The 14605-nt window shown below is 40.9% G+C and overlaps 2 protein-coding genes across 2 annotated transcripts in view; one reads left to right on the top strand and one right to left on the bottom strand.

The window, feature by feature from the left end:
- Nucleotides 1-16: 16 nt before the first annotated feature.
- On the bottom strand, nt 17-9360 carry gpkow (G patch domain and KOW motifs). Its single transcript, XM_049580880.1, has 11 exons — nt 9167-9360; nt 8756-8925; nt 8001-8146; nt 6147-6253; nt 5254-5458; nt 4988-5120; nt 3049-3226; nt 2818-2938; nt 657-726; nt 339-424; nt 17-254 (listed from the first exon to the last, which is right to left on the bottom strand). The coding sequence occupies exons 1-11, from the start codon at nt 9352-9354 to the stop codon at nt 126-128; spliced, it is 1533 nt and encodes a 510-aa protein (XP_049436837.1). The 5' UTR covers nt 9355-9360; the 3' UTR covers nt 17-125.
- A 3478-nt stretch (nt 9361-12838) lies between these two features.
- Nucleotides 12839-14605, top strand: part of LOC125892109 (membrane-associated guanylate kinase, WW and PDZ domain-containing protein 2) — a 57271-nt gene continuing 55504 nt past the window's right edge. Inside the window, exon 1 of the mRNA XM_049581864.1 lies at nt 12839-13011. Within this exon, the coding sequence (XP_049437821.1) occupies nt 12929-13011 (83 nt within the window). The 5' untranslated portion in view covers nt 12839-12928. The remainder of the gene's footprint in view (nt 13012-14605) is intronic.

Here is a 14605-nt window from a genome sequence, read left to right as displayed (position 1 = left end):
GTCTGCACGAATAAAATTCTTGACAATATTTTATTACAAAATTGCGATGCTTTAAAATCCATAATTTTTGAACATAACAAAACAGACATTTAAGATGGGATGAAAAAGGACAGGGAAACACTGAATCAGTGATCAGATGCTCCCACATAGTGACAAATGGTGTCATAATCCAGAGTGAACACCTTCTCCTCGTGTCGATCGAGCTGCACCATCGCTCTGCACTTGTTCTTGTCCCGCTGGAGAATACGGCCAACCTGACCGAACAAATACAACACTGAGATTAGTAACAGAACAAACCATACACACACACCCTGCAGGAGAGATGATGCTTTGTTTACCTGTCCTCTGTGCTCTCCCAGTACAACCATTACAGAATCATATTCACTTTTTGGAACAATGGTTTCCAGCATGTCCTGGCTCACATCTGCCGTTAGAGAAACAAACAGAGGGTTATTCAAGAATTTTATGACGTCATTAATGTATCTATATCAGATCTTAACCAATAAAGCACAAATCATTTCTTTATTATAAATTCATAATGGTTACAACACATTTTGCGAATTTCCTGTACAACTCTAATTATGGAATAAAACAAACACCAGAGCAAAGAGAGAAAACGAACACCAGCAGAGACTGAGATGACACTGATGACTCACCGTCTAACAGTCTTCCCTCCTCAGTTCGACACACACAGGTGGTCGGTGTCAGGACGTCCTCCACACGCATCTACAAGGAAACAAGCCTGGTTTTAACAGCTGTGACAAAAATCCAACACTTACAATGATTTCAACAGTGCAGCTAAAGATTTGGTGCGATATTCCATAGTTTTTCTGTGCTACTTTTTCAACAGTGTATATTTCAGAGCAATGAATAAAAAATAATTAAAATACGATGTGTAAATATAACTGAACGAAAAACCTGGTGACTTGAACCATTTCAGTTATAAAACAGATAGTTGCAGTCTTTGATTATGACTGGCTTTTATTTGTAGCCTATTACGCTCACTTTTCGTTTGTTGTTCTGTCAGTTGCTAGTGACATTATTTTTTTATAATGAAGGATGGCTACTCAGCAAGTAACCGGGCTACTGATAAGTGACAACAGCTTGGGGAGAGTGAGCCTATGAGTTGTTGTTGGTAGATACATATGTAGTTATAATGGAATTGCAATAACAATGACAAGAACTTTTTTTCCTTTCTACTAACATTAGGTGTACTAGAACCCATGTGGTGAACTTTTTGGCTCCATGTTGCTGAAGAATTAGAAAGCACAGTGTTCCTACAAATCGAGCTACCATTAAAAACGCATCTGCAATGCATTTAAGATGTGAAAACAATATATTCCAGAGGAAATGCCCATATTTTTAACCACATTTAGAGGTAGTAGCACATTCTGATATGAGATATTTTCTATTTGACAAAATGAGCTGCTGAAATGGTCCATTCTGACAGATCACCCGCTTCTGGTAGGTCATTTTGAGCAGGTGGCTCTATTTGTCAGAACATAGTCTCACCACCAGACAATCAGAGATCTCCGCCTTCTGATAGTCAGAAGCACAAGAGTTCGGCGAGCCACTGAAGGACTGCCCTGTGGATTTACTATTGGTTCTGCAACGTAGGGAGTTTTTTTAAAATCTGAAATTGTATCCGCCCATCTAAACACAAAATCAGGGAGAAAGTCATCAGTCTTTAGTTAAGCATTAGTTAAGCGTCTAAAGACTGACTTGTGAGTCTAGTCAGAACATCTGCCCTTTCAAATTTTCCCCTGCATCAGTGTGTTGCTTGGCAACCGTTCTGCTAAGTGTCACTGAACAACTACTTTGCATGGCAGAAGAATGATAATTTATTATCAGTAAATTATTGCAGTTTTTCATGCTGTGTGTTTATTTTAAGAGACGTTGCCAGGTATAGTCAGCACCTCCAAATCTGAGGCCATGGTTCTCTGCCAGAAAGCTGTGGATTGGCCCCTACGGGTTGGGAGTGAGTTATTGCCTCAACTGAGGGAGTTCAATTATCTTGGGGTCTTGTTCACAAGTGAGGGTAGAATGGAGCAGGAGATGGACTGGCGGTTTGGCGTGGTGTCTTTAGTGATGTGGGCACTGTGCCACTATGTCGTAGTGAAGAGAGAGCTGAGCTGGAAGGCAAAGCTTTCCATTTACTGGTCCATCTACGTCCCAACCCTCACCTATGGTCGAGCTCTGGGTAATGACCGAAAGAATGAGATCGCAGATACAGTTGGCTGAATGAGTTTCCTCCATGGGGTGGCTGGGCTCAGCCTTAGAGATAGGGTGAGGAGCTCGGACATTCGGAGGGAGCTTGGAGTAGAGCTGCTGCTCCTTTGCCTTGAAAGGGGTTAATTGAGATGGTTTGGGCATCTGATCAGGATGCCTCCTGGGCGTCTCCCGTTAGAGGTGTTCCGGGCACGTCCCACTGGTAGGAGGCCCCGGGGCAGACCCAGAACATGCTGGAGGGATTACATATCTCATCTGGCCTGGGAACACCTCAGGGTCCCCCAGGAGGAGCTGGAAAGTGTTGCTGAGGAGAGGGACATCTGGACTACTTTGCTCAATCTGCTGCTCCCGTGACCCGGCTTCAGAGAAGCGGTTGAAAATGAATGGATGGATGGATAAGCCACCAGAGGCCGTGCTTTACATTGATTTTAGAACAGCAAAGGGGCGTTGTTTGGCATGACGCGGAGCTCCCTGGTCTAAAACTTAATGATAGCATTTGGATTCCACATCCCAAAGGAGGCTTGAGCAAGTTGATACAAAGAAAAGACACTTTGACAATCATGCAATATTTATGTGGCTTATCAGTACCTTTGAATTGTAGTACCTGCCCCCTTTGAAAGCTTTGTCTATAAAGCGAACTTTCAAGTCTCTCTGGAGCCAGGAGGGGGGAGCTGGTGGTCGCCTTGTCTCTTTCACTGGAGGCTTCTCTCTGCAGAGGAAAAACAAACTGACAACTTACTAACCAATAAATGGAAATGAGAAATACTACAGTGTGGTAGAGTGTATAAAAATAGCTGCACTTTAAGAATACAAATGTACCTGTCTTGACTAGATTCTCTGTGTTTCCTCTTCCTGTCGTCCTTTCCTCCCCCTCGTTCTGAAGAATGGTGTTTTACCTCGTCACCATTACTTCGCCTCTCTTTCTCCTCCCGTCTCTGTTGCTCCTTCTGTCGCTCTTTCTCCTTTTCCTTGTCTTTGTGGGCTTTACTGAGGCGACCTGGTTAGCAGGGAAAACCTGGTTAGCATTGCATTAAGTGAAATGTGGCAAACATCTAAATATATACACTGCTGTGCTGTGACTGTGTGTGATTCTGAGTGGTTGTGTTTTTAGTCTCTACTCTCTTATTACTGAAAATAAAAGCTGTGGCTGACTCACTGTGTTTTTTCCACACAGGCTGAAATGTCAGTAGAGGACAAACCTGTTTAGCCCAGTCAGTTCTCCACACAACTAATGCTTCAACAAACATTTATTTTCTATTACAGATCAGTCTGCCAGTTATCTTCTTGATATATTGTTTGGTCTGTTAAATGTCAGGAAATGCCCATCATAATTTCCCAAAGCTTGTTTTGCCTGACCAACACTCCAAAAACAAGAAAAATTCAATTCACTGACATAGAAAAGTTCTTAAATATTCATATTTGAGAAGTAGCAACAAGTGAATCTTTGGGCATTTTTGCTTTAAAAATAAGTTTATCAGGTTTATTGAATTAGCAATTCTCAGACTTGTCACAAAACAAATTCAGTTGAAAAAATTCAGTTGAATAAACAACAGCAGATGGCTTCAGTGTTGTTCCTTCAACTGGAAACTTCAGACAGAGGCTGCCTCTGAGATTCCAGACAAACACGCTACGTAGTACACTGAAACAGTATGTGAGGTCTTATATTATGTCTGAAACCTTAGTATGAAACCACCAGTATGTGAACTGCATACTGTGGAGGTGGGTGTAGTTAGTGGTAAGATGCAGGGGAGAGGTGTGGGGGATGGCTCATGAGAGAAGTACCAGGTGAGATGATTGACACAACTGCTGCTGGTTTGTTCTGATTACATCTCTCCCTTTTTCATGCAGTAGTGTGCCGGCCCTCGGAGGACTGGGGCCCAGACCAAGGAGAAGGACACTGTCTGAGTTTTTGGTTTAAAACTAAAAGGACTGGGAGACGTGCTGGGGGAGCCAGGCAGCCATAGGCACATGTTGACGACTGATTTTGTTGCTGTGTGCTGGGCAGCAGTAGAGAAAAGTATTGCACATAGACAGAGGGCTGAATCTGTGTGTCTGTGTGGGGAACTCACAGGGATAGCAAGACAGCTACACATACTATTTCCAGTGAAATATTATGGTATGCAAACAATCTTGTAGTGACAATAACATTCACAACAATGGCAAACAGCAAACAAGGCAGTACATCATTAACACTTCACTTTAAGTGTAAGCATTACATTTTACTTAACCAGGCATAATATATATTATAAATTAGTTCAGACTCTACAATTCTCACAAATCATTGATGCAGGTAGAGTGGAGGCTGGCACAAGTTACCATGGCTACGCGCCTCCAGCCGTCAAAGAGGTTCTCAGAAAGTGATGGGATAATTAGAGCTAAGTGCGTCAGAAAAATATACATTTACTGTTTACTCACACTAGTATGTTGAACGACAGTACCAATATTTAGTCAGTTGTAGACAGTATGTGGCTTTACAGGCAGCGATAATCATCATCTGACAACTTTAAGTAAACCAATAACAACAAACAACCTGAAGTTCATTACTGGGTCATTTCTGTGTAATTGAACTGAATCATATTGCTACTGTCATTACATAGAACTGGTGTACGAGTTATAAAAAAACAGAATAGGGCATTTGGTGACCTTTAAATGTTGTGAAATATCATCTAATTTGGTGTAAAGGAAAACAAAATGTCCCATCAGCATCGATTCCATAAATGTTAACTTTTATCTATTTAATTTGTTCAAAGTTACTTACTGAGGTCTTTGCCGTTTTTGTCGTATTCCTTGCGCCCGACCAGTTTAACAGCATACTGGCTGATTGTCGCAGACTTGCCGCCAATAGCCAGCTTCACCACAACACGAGCATTGTCTGCATCGACGCCTTCAATCTGTAGCACATGAATAAAAGTTCTTAAAAACAAAACATAGAATTAAAACAGGTAGTTTTGCAAAACTTTACTTCCATTTAAGGAAACAATAAATGATGACTATGGATGCAAACGCATCTCAGATTATCTCTACCTTGCCGTAGAGGTCTTTATGTGGCCCAGACTGCACCAGAACACAGCCGCCTGGACCCATCACTAGTTCCTCCTCCTTCTCTCTCTCCTCGCCTGGCTTGGGGGGACGTTTATGTTTGCTGGGCTCCAGGTCCTTTATCGCTGAACGATCGGCTCCAAGACCCAAACCTTTTGGACGGAGCTGGTGTTCGATTGGCTTCACGTGTCTGAGCAGACGGGGAAAAACAGAATGAAATCAATAAAGAAACTAACACGGGCAGGATGTGAAAGAGGCACGAGGTGGATGCAGCTTGAGACAGACATCTTCTGTTTGAGGGAACGAAGCCACTTGAGAACAAATATGAGTGATCCTGTCAATTGCTTCTCCTCATGGGGAAAACAAAAGACACTATTTCCTATGATAAGTGCTTTTATAGAAGTGCAGATTATAATATTATTGCAGGTTAATGGGCAAAATCATTAAAATTTTACAATATTGACAGTAGCAATGAGCACTAAAGTTCAATATCCTGATCAGAATATAAATGTAGAAACATTTACTTCAAAATTTTAACCATTTCAAACACTGATTTAACTGGTATTCAATCTAGGGCTACAACTGCAATATGTTCCATTGTCAGTTTGGTCGGTCTTACAGTCCAAAGTCCAAAGATATTCAGTTTACAAAGATATAAAATTAAGAAAAGGAGCAAATCCTCTCAGTAGAGAGGCTGGAACTAAGAAATGTTGAGCAAATTTACTCATTAAATGACGTAAGCAATTAATCAATCATTGTTGCCAATTTTTTTTTTGTCTGTGCACTCGTCATTTTTTCAGCTTAAATTCGAGCACCACAGTGGTGCAAGTGACATCTAATGTTAAATTAGGAGAGTAAATGATTTGTTTGTTACTTACTGTTTAAATGTGCGTCCAATACCTTCCTCTTTACTCCAGCCCATCCCTTTCAGCATGGCAAGCCCATAGGCCTCAACAGGAACACTGTCATAATCTGCTTGTGACGACTGACAAACACATACGATGACATTATCTTTTTGAACATCAAAACACACACATTAAATTCTTAAATAACCAGAGAAATACAGACACCACAGTCTGCATTAAAAATGTTTATCAGGGCTAACATGCTCAGGTGCTTACGAAATGTTTGAGTTCTGAAAAACACACACACACACAAAAAAAAAAACTATGGCGGCTGACAGAGAAGCAGTTTGTGATGCCAGTCTTACTCAGCCTTTTGGCTCCAGGCTGTCAGACTCAGCCCAGGCTGACTGAAGTCACCAGGCAACAGCCACAGCAGCCCTCATCAGAGCAATGGCCCCGCTCATCTCTGTCTCCGCAGAAAGGCTTTCCTCTGAGGGAGGCTGCCTGGTAGCTCTCTCTTGCAGAGCAGGCTGCATTAAAATGAGCTCCAGGGCACGGCGAGCAAGTTTCCCCTGACTCTCATGTTCTGACAGACACATCTGCAGTGATTGAGAGCAGATATGGGATGACAGTGACGAGGCGCGAGGCCTCTGATGAAAGGAAAAGAGATCCGATTGGCTGCCTGCATGTCTCTGGGGAGACTGTTGACGCCTGTCTGCCACCCAAGCCCCAATGTACTGACAAAGTCATCTGCACACATACGCATGCGCACGACTGTGTATGTGCACACAGGGGTGTTATTGTACTCAGTTGACCGTCAGCACTTTCGCATACTCAAATTTCAGTCTGACTCAAAGTAGCCAGTCTACCATATTTTTTTGTACTGTCAGGCATTTTCATGTGCTCACCAAAACGCCTGTCTAGCAGATTATATTGTGATGTTCACATCTGATACCATTTTTAAAAAAAATGATAATATAAATAATTATTATAACAACAACTATATAAATGCCATTGAGCAAGGCAGCAAAACCAAGCCACCATCAAAGCTTACTAAAATAATAATAAATTATCTACATATAGAGAGGAGTGTTTTTAATATAGTACAACAGAATAAAAAATGACTTTAGTAGTGGAAAATATTTTTTCATGTTGTCAACCTAATTTCAGTTAAGACTGTGAATCAGTCAGTTTCCCTCACCTCTTAAAATTTCTCTCATGTGTGGGTGTACTTTCTATGACTTGACTGTGTCCTCTACTTTACCTAACAATAATGCACATATTGAAATATAATGACCTGTTTTCCACTCTCAGACTCTTTGTCACAGGAATAACAAGTACACAACTGACAAATTGCCCAAATACTGCAAAGTACATTTCCAACACTTGTTTTTAACACTTTATGGACACCACAGCTGTCTGCTGTTTTGCACATACAATCACTTGCACTAGATGTGCTCCCTTTATCCACTGCTCATTTTCATTCACTGCTGCTCATTATTATCCACTTCCTATTATTTTCATTATTATTGTTATTGTTATTTATCGCCGACTCTTGGATTTTTGTACTTATTTGCATACCTAGTTATTTAAGTCTTTTAAGTCTAATTTTGAAATCTTTAATCTGACTCTTTTTCCTTGACTGCTGTAACACTGGAATTTCTCAATTATGGGATCAATAAAGGTGTAACTTATCTTATCTTATCTTATCTTTAAACAGTGTGTTAGAAAGATTCAAGCAAGTCTTTAATCAAGACTTCATCCAAAGCATCAAATCAAGATTTATCTTTTTCTGACACAACTGCTGAATCCAGCTTGCATTCTTTGTTGCGCACTTCTTTTCAGATTAGAGAACATTTCAATCACACAATATGAATCTGTACTTACAGATTCAGGCCGTAGATCCACCTTTACATGGTCCCCATCCTCAAAGCCATCTGGCACTTTGTTTTGCATCAACAGGGGGATGGAGAGGTTCAGGTTGGCTCCTGACTGAGGGCCATTCTGCCACTGATCAAGCTGCCTCCGGGAGTCTACAAGCACAAATTGGACACTGATAAGGAGCTTTATATAAGAGGTAATGCACACACACTAAACATGGGTTTAGACCTCAGGTCGACAGATAGACAGTGGAGATATGGGGACCTGAGGTGGTTCCAGCATCCTTTTCAGCTCTGATCTGCTCTCTTTTCTTCCTCTCTCATGGACTACTGCGTGGACTACATTCAGTTCTTGTCATTAACCCCTCACAACTGACTCACAGGACATGATGTGCAATAATTAGGCATTAAAGGAAATGTCATGTACATAATCATGAACATTCTGCATTAATGATGCGCTCTTGAGCTCTTATACTACCTGGAATTTGACAGTGTACAAACATCAGGAATGAACCTTTCCATAACTATCAGCCATACTGGTAGGCTTATTTTGGCACTGGACATTTAGTTTTCACGTTACTGTTATCTTTATTACATATCTCTCACTTAATATTGTGGTATTTTAGACTTGTGTAAATTTGCACTCTTTGTATCTGCTCTTATTCCACTTTGTATTGCAGCTGCTGCACAGCAATTTCCCTTGGGACTAATATTTTTGGTTAAGTGTTATCTCAGCTCACTATATCTTCTGAATACACATACCTTCAATGAGTTCTTTGACAGCTTGAGACTCCACAGAGTCATTGTCTTGGCTTCTTTCTTGTGTTTTGCCTCCGCTCGCCTCGCTGTGGCCCGCTCGGTCCGCTTTGTGCCAGCGGTTCTTCTGGATCAGAGGGATGATGAGCTCCTTGGGCTTCTCCGATGGTTTTGAACTGCAGCACAGAATGAAGTTAGCGAGCTAGCAGTCAGGGCCGCTTCATAACAAGCTTTACTTATAATTAATATAATGAGATACGGTATAAACGTCGTTCACAATTGCTAACAACGCTTACAATAATTTAATTACTTGCTAGCTAAGCTATGTCAGAATGAAATAAGTAACGGTTATGCTGATGCTAGCCTGTATATTAAACGAAACCGGTACGTTGGTTAGCAGTAGCATACGAAGCTTACCTTTGCAATTCTTTATCGTCAATTCCTGTCAGGTAATCCTTTTCATCTTTCTTGATCGCAGCGTCGACAGCCGAAGGTTTAAATTTGCTAACTGTCTTAGTGAAACCAAATGAAAACGTTTTTCTCTCTTCTTGTTCCCCACGAACAACAGTCGTGAGGGAACCCGCATCTTCCCCGTTCGACGCCATTTTTGTTTGTACCCAACAGAAGTAAGAGAACTGAATTCTGGATCTTGTAGTTTTGTATCGCTAAACTGGTTTTGTTCCAGTCTTAGCGAATTACTACAATTCCCATCATGCATCAGAATTAAAGGTACAACGATCCATTAGTACAGTGTAGACTAAATGCATATTATAATCCACATAGAAGAGAGCAAGCAAGGCAATAAATAAATAAAAAAAAGAAATACAGTTTAAAAGACAATTATATTTGTGTCCTTTATGATTCCTAAATAAATAAAATATCATCGACTCAATTGTTAATGCAACAGTTGCAATACGGTAGTCTTACTGCATTAATATTTACATTTTCTTAGCATTTTACATTTGTTGCAGCCTGTAGTCCACTTTAAAAGTTTCCCTAACATTTTTGCATTTTGTATAATTTCACTGTTTTAAAGGCCTAGTATGTATGATTTACTGGCCTCTAGAGATGAAGTTGCAGAACTGAAATTTTTTCTTATTTTTTCCAAACTTTACTGAATAAATTCAACACATAGAATAGCTATGTATATTCCAGATTTCAAAAAGAAAGATGTTGAAAATATATCTCAGAATCTTTTTTTTTTTTTTTTAAAAAAAGAATAAAATAAAGAATAAAGTCAATATTTGAATGAAGTGTCTATGTGTTTTAAAAGAGGCAGTTGCTAACACGTGGCTAAATGAGTCTATGGAACATCATCACACCAAGCTGCGCCGAAAATTATGTCACCATAACATCTTCATACATGTTATTCCTATGATCTAAGACAGTCCAAAATATTACTTTACATGAAAAACTCTCTCCTTAATTCAAAAACTAGAGTGCTAAAACTATGATATCATGTCATCAAGTATACAGTCTGGAGCTGCTCCATAGACAATAAATGGTGAACAATCTTATAGATGACACTAAGAGCACCCAGGGGAATGTTCTGAGTATATTGGAACATTTTCTGTTTCAGAACGGAGAACACTACAATAGAATAAAGATCATTTGGGTATAAAAAAGAAAACAAACATTCTGTGGGGGGTCCATAAAATCAGCCTCTAATTTATTCTGTACATTTACATGCAGAGTTAAGCAGTTAATACAAGCAGAGGAGGGGAATCAATTTATTGACCAAAGTATGTCCAACTCTGCTTCGATTGGTCGTGATATGCCCCCTTTCAGCTCATCAATACTGGACCTATTTCGTCACAAACCAAAAATTGCAGTGTCATTCAGCTGTTTCACCACTTTTTTTAACAGGTCTCCATTCAGTGTTTTCCTCCCATCCATGTATTTTAAAATATTTAACTCTTTGAGCTGAAACAGCATGAACTGTGTCTCCTTGTCCATCCAAAAATACACGGCTCTGGATGTAGATTTCGCCATGTTGTTACTGGCTTCCTCTATCATTATGCAATTAATACTATCCGACTTCCGGGTCAAAGCCCGGGGTGGACACTGTGGAGCGTGCGCTGAGCACCTTGGCCAGTTCTGGTCTGACTGACTGTATACATGCAGTATAGTAATAGCAATATGACTCCCAATCACATTATCTAGATGTGTTAGTCCAACTTTGAGAAGTGCAATTTAGTACGATTTCAGTCGGACTAACATGTTTACATGTATTCTTAAAGTCCGGTTTTAGTCAGACTACAATAAATCAATTTTCTCTAATGTCGTGTAAACGTGCTGGTTGTCTCCAGACTTTATACCCTATGACATCATAGTTTGAGACTTATTTCTAGCTTTGAGAGAGAGAAGCTCATGTTCAGGGCTGACAGTAGCTCAGTCTCTAAGGATTTGGTTTGGGAACCGGAGGGTCACCAGCTCAAGTCCCCGTCTGGACCAAATATGGAGTATTAACTGGTAGCTGGAGAGATGCCAGTTCCTCTACTGGGCACTGCCGAGGTGCCCCTGAGCAAGGCACTGAACCCCCAACTACTCTGGATGTTCACGGTGTTGTACCGATGTAGTGCATTTATTTTAAAACAGACTGTAAATTTCCAGTGAAAATGGAGGTGTATCTTGAAAGAAGAGAACTTGACACGGTGTCCCAGAATGTCAACAACCAACGCATCCAGGGTACTTTGCGTGTGGTATGTTGACGTGGAAAGTCCATGACCAAATGTCAATAGGCGACGAGGTCAGAGTGAGAATATGTTGGAAAATGGCACTTTAAAATAAAAGTTCTGTAGGCCTACCACAAATTCACTGTACTTCAAAATAAAGTGTGTGTTTTTTTTGTTTTTTTTTACAAACTTGACATGTTTGCAGTCACTTACAGTCCACTCAGAATTGACCTGCGACCCACTTTTTGACCACGACCCACCAGTTGGGAACCACTGGCCTAAAGCATGTTAATAAATGCTCATTTAGACTTATTAATAATATTAATAGGCTAATTTAGACTTAAAAGGTTGTGTTACCTTCATATGAAGCTCAATCATGTTTTGTGGCTCCAGACAATATTTTTATTATTATTATTTTGGTCAAAACCTTTGAAAGTTTGATAAAGTCGCCAAATGACACTCGTCACAACTGGATAAAGAACATTCTTGTAAAGTTTCCTTTTGAATGTGGTTCTCACGCCTTTAAATCCTGGTTCCAACTCGTAAGCGAAAAGTGATGCTGCTGATGCAGGTGCACAGAGAGTGAGAATAATAAGGGGCGGTACTTTTAACTCTTCACTCCCTCCCCTCTGTGCTCCTTAACTTCCCCAAGATAACCTTCTCATTTGCCTTTTATCACTGTTTCTTTACTTCTAAAGTGCTCTTTTGGGGGGAGCAGGATCATCAACCTGACCACACTTTGCACCGGACAACACAGCCTTTATCTCATCTGATCTGATCTTCGGCAATTGACGCTCCGCGCCCTGAAATCACCAACCGCGCCTGCAGTTCAATGACACCTCCACCCGGTCAGATCGATAGTGCGACGTTTGTCTTCTCCTTCTTGATTGCTGTTAATACATTCAAAGCATGTGCTGATTGTTATTAATCTGCACGATCTGCACAGCGGAGGCCAGCAGGACGGATTTGACGAGAAGAAAGCGACCATGAAGGTAAGAAATTCTCCAAAGTGCAGCACTTATTGTTCAGCAGGCTTCACACTCCTCACAAGTTAAACAGCAATGTATGACCATGACATGTATCCATTCTCCACGTTGCTTTGCCTATAGCTGTGCAGCAGCTGCTACATTTATAAGCGGCCGCTGTCAGATTTGCCCGATAGTGTGTGTGTGTGTGTGTGTGTGTGTGTGTGTGTGTGTGTGTGTGTGTAGTGTGTGTGAGCATGTGTGTGTGTGTGAGTATTTTCCCTATCTCTCCTCCCTCCTCTCTCCTCTCTCTACAACATCACCACGGCTCTCAGAGCATCACTGTCCAAATATCCCGTCAGCCGTGCACATCGCCTCTGACTTTCTCCGGGATACGGTGGTGGTGCCATATACTCATCACTGCATCCCCACACTGCTTTTCATCACACACATACATACACACACTTACATACACTGCAGGCTGCTCTTTAAACAGCTCGTATTTATTTAAGTCTTATTATTTAACCTCAGTCGGGTCGATGTATATAGACGCGTTCAAACGGATCCTCTTTGAAAGGCTCAACTGCTTGAAAAGAATGTGTGTGTGTCAGCGCCAAGGCAGGTCAGTATTTTCCCTAAATATGAGAAATATGAGAATCTGTTGTGTCTAACCCAAGTGTGTGTGTGAGAGACAGAGAGGGTGTGTGTGAGAGAGAGGGAGTGTGTGTGCATGTAAACTAGTCAGTGTGTAAGAGGGAGTGAGCAATGTGGGTTTGTGATGATGGTGGCAGATCTAATAGGGATAAGAGCATCAGTTTGACATGAACTTTACCTTTGCCTCCTTCAACAGGATGTGTGCATTTGTATGAGGGTACCTTTACATATATATTTGTGAGCGCTGGGAGTTTTAGACCTTGACAGTGAGGACATTTTTGGAAAGTAAGGACATTGTGCCTAGTCCACACCTTTGGATATAGGTGTAAATTTCAAGGGTAACGCACGGGACATGTTGCCCTGAATATTTAGAGCATGTGCATAAAACATGAAAGTATCAGAGGACTTTTAGTTGGACAAAATTAAATGTTTACACCACAAATTGGTGCAGAAAAGGCACAAATTGGTGCATATAAATCCATCACAATTCAGGAAATTATGTGTTTGATGCTCAACATTTGTTTAGCGGAGGACCACCAAACCTCCCGTTTCATGTGTCCTCCCCGATGTTGTGACGAACCTATTCCTTTGGATTTGTACGGACCTTCAAAGGCATGTTTGAGGGTTCAGATTTGGTTTTAAAGTTAAAGTTAGAATTAGGTATATGTTTGGGCAGGGGTAACAGTTAGGGTTAGTGATAGGTATTTAGTTGTGATGGTTAAGGTTAGGGTAAGGTTGGGGATAATTAGGTATTTAGTTGTGTTAGTTTAGGTTTAGGTAAGGGTAAGGGTTGGTGATAGGTATTTAGTTGTGATGGTTAAGTTAAGGGTAAGGGGAGGGGTAAGGTTGGGGATAGGGTAGGGTTGGTGATAGGTATTCAGTTGTGATGGTTAAGGTTAGGGTAAGGATAAGCGTTGGGGATAGATACTCAATTGTGATGGTTAAGGATAGGGTAAGGGTAATGGGAAGGGTAAGGGTTGGTGATAGGTATTTAGTTGTGAAGGTTTAGGTAAGGGTAAGGGTTGGTCACAGGTATGTAGTTGTGATGGTTTAGGTGAAGGTAAGGGTAAGGGTTGGTCATAGGTATGTAGTTGTGATGGTTTAGGTTAGGGTAAGAGTAAGGGCTGGTGATAGGTATTTAATGGTGATGGTTTAGGTTAGGGTAAGGGTAAGGGTAAGGTTTGGTGATAGGTATTTAGATGTGATAGTTAAAGTTAGGGTAAGGGTAAGGGTTGGTGATAGGTATTTAGTTGTGATGGTTGAGGTTGAGGTAAGGGGCTTTGGAATGCATTATGTCAATGAGGGTCCTCGCAAGTATAGAAGCATATGGTTGTGTGTATGTGTTTGCATGATTAGAAAAGTTTGTTGAGACCTTTTCATCATTTCTTTTTTTAACGTTTTCAATCTCCTGCGCTGCAAATTGTCTTAATGAAATGTAAACACAAGCCCACGTTTATGCACCTGTGCCCATTTTGCCATAAGAAACAGACTGACTTGCATAACGTTCTCTGTAGTTCACGGCCAGGTGTGTATGCAGGCATGTGTATAGTGTGCCTCGCAGC

The sequence above is a fragment of the Epinephelus fuscoguttatus genome, linkage group LG7, assembly GCF_011397635.1.
Source record: "Epinephelus fuscoguttatus linkage group LG7, E.fuscoguttatus.final_Chr_v1".
NCBI classification, from domain to species: domain Eukaryota; kingdom Metazoa; phylum Chordata; class Actinopteri; order Perciformes; family Serranidae; genus Epinephelus; species Epinephelus fuscoguttatus.
This window is presented reverse-complemented; position numbering and strand designations above follow the sequence as displayed.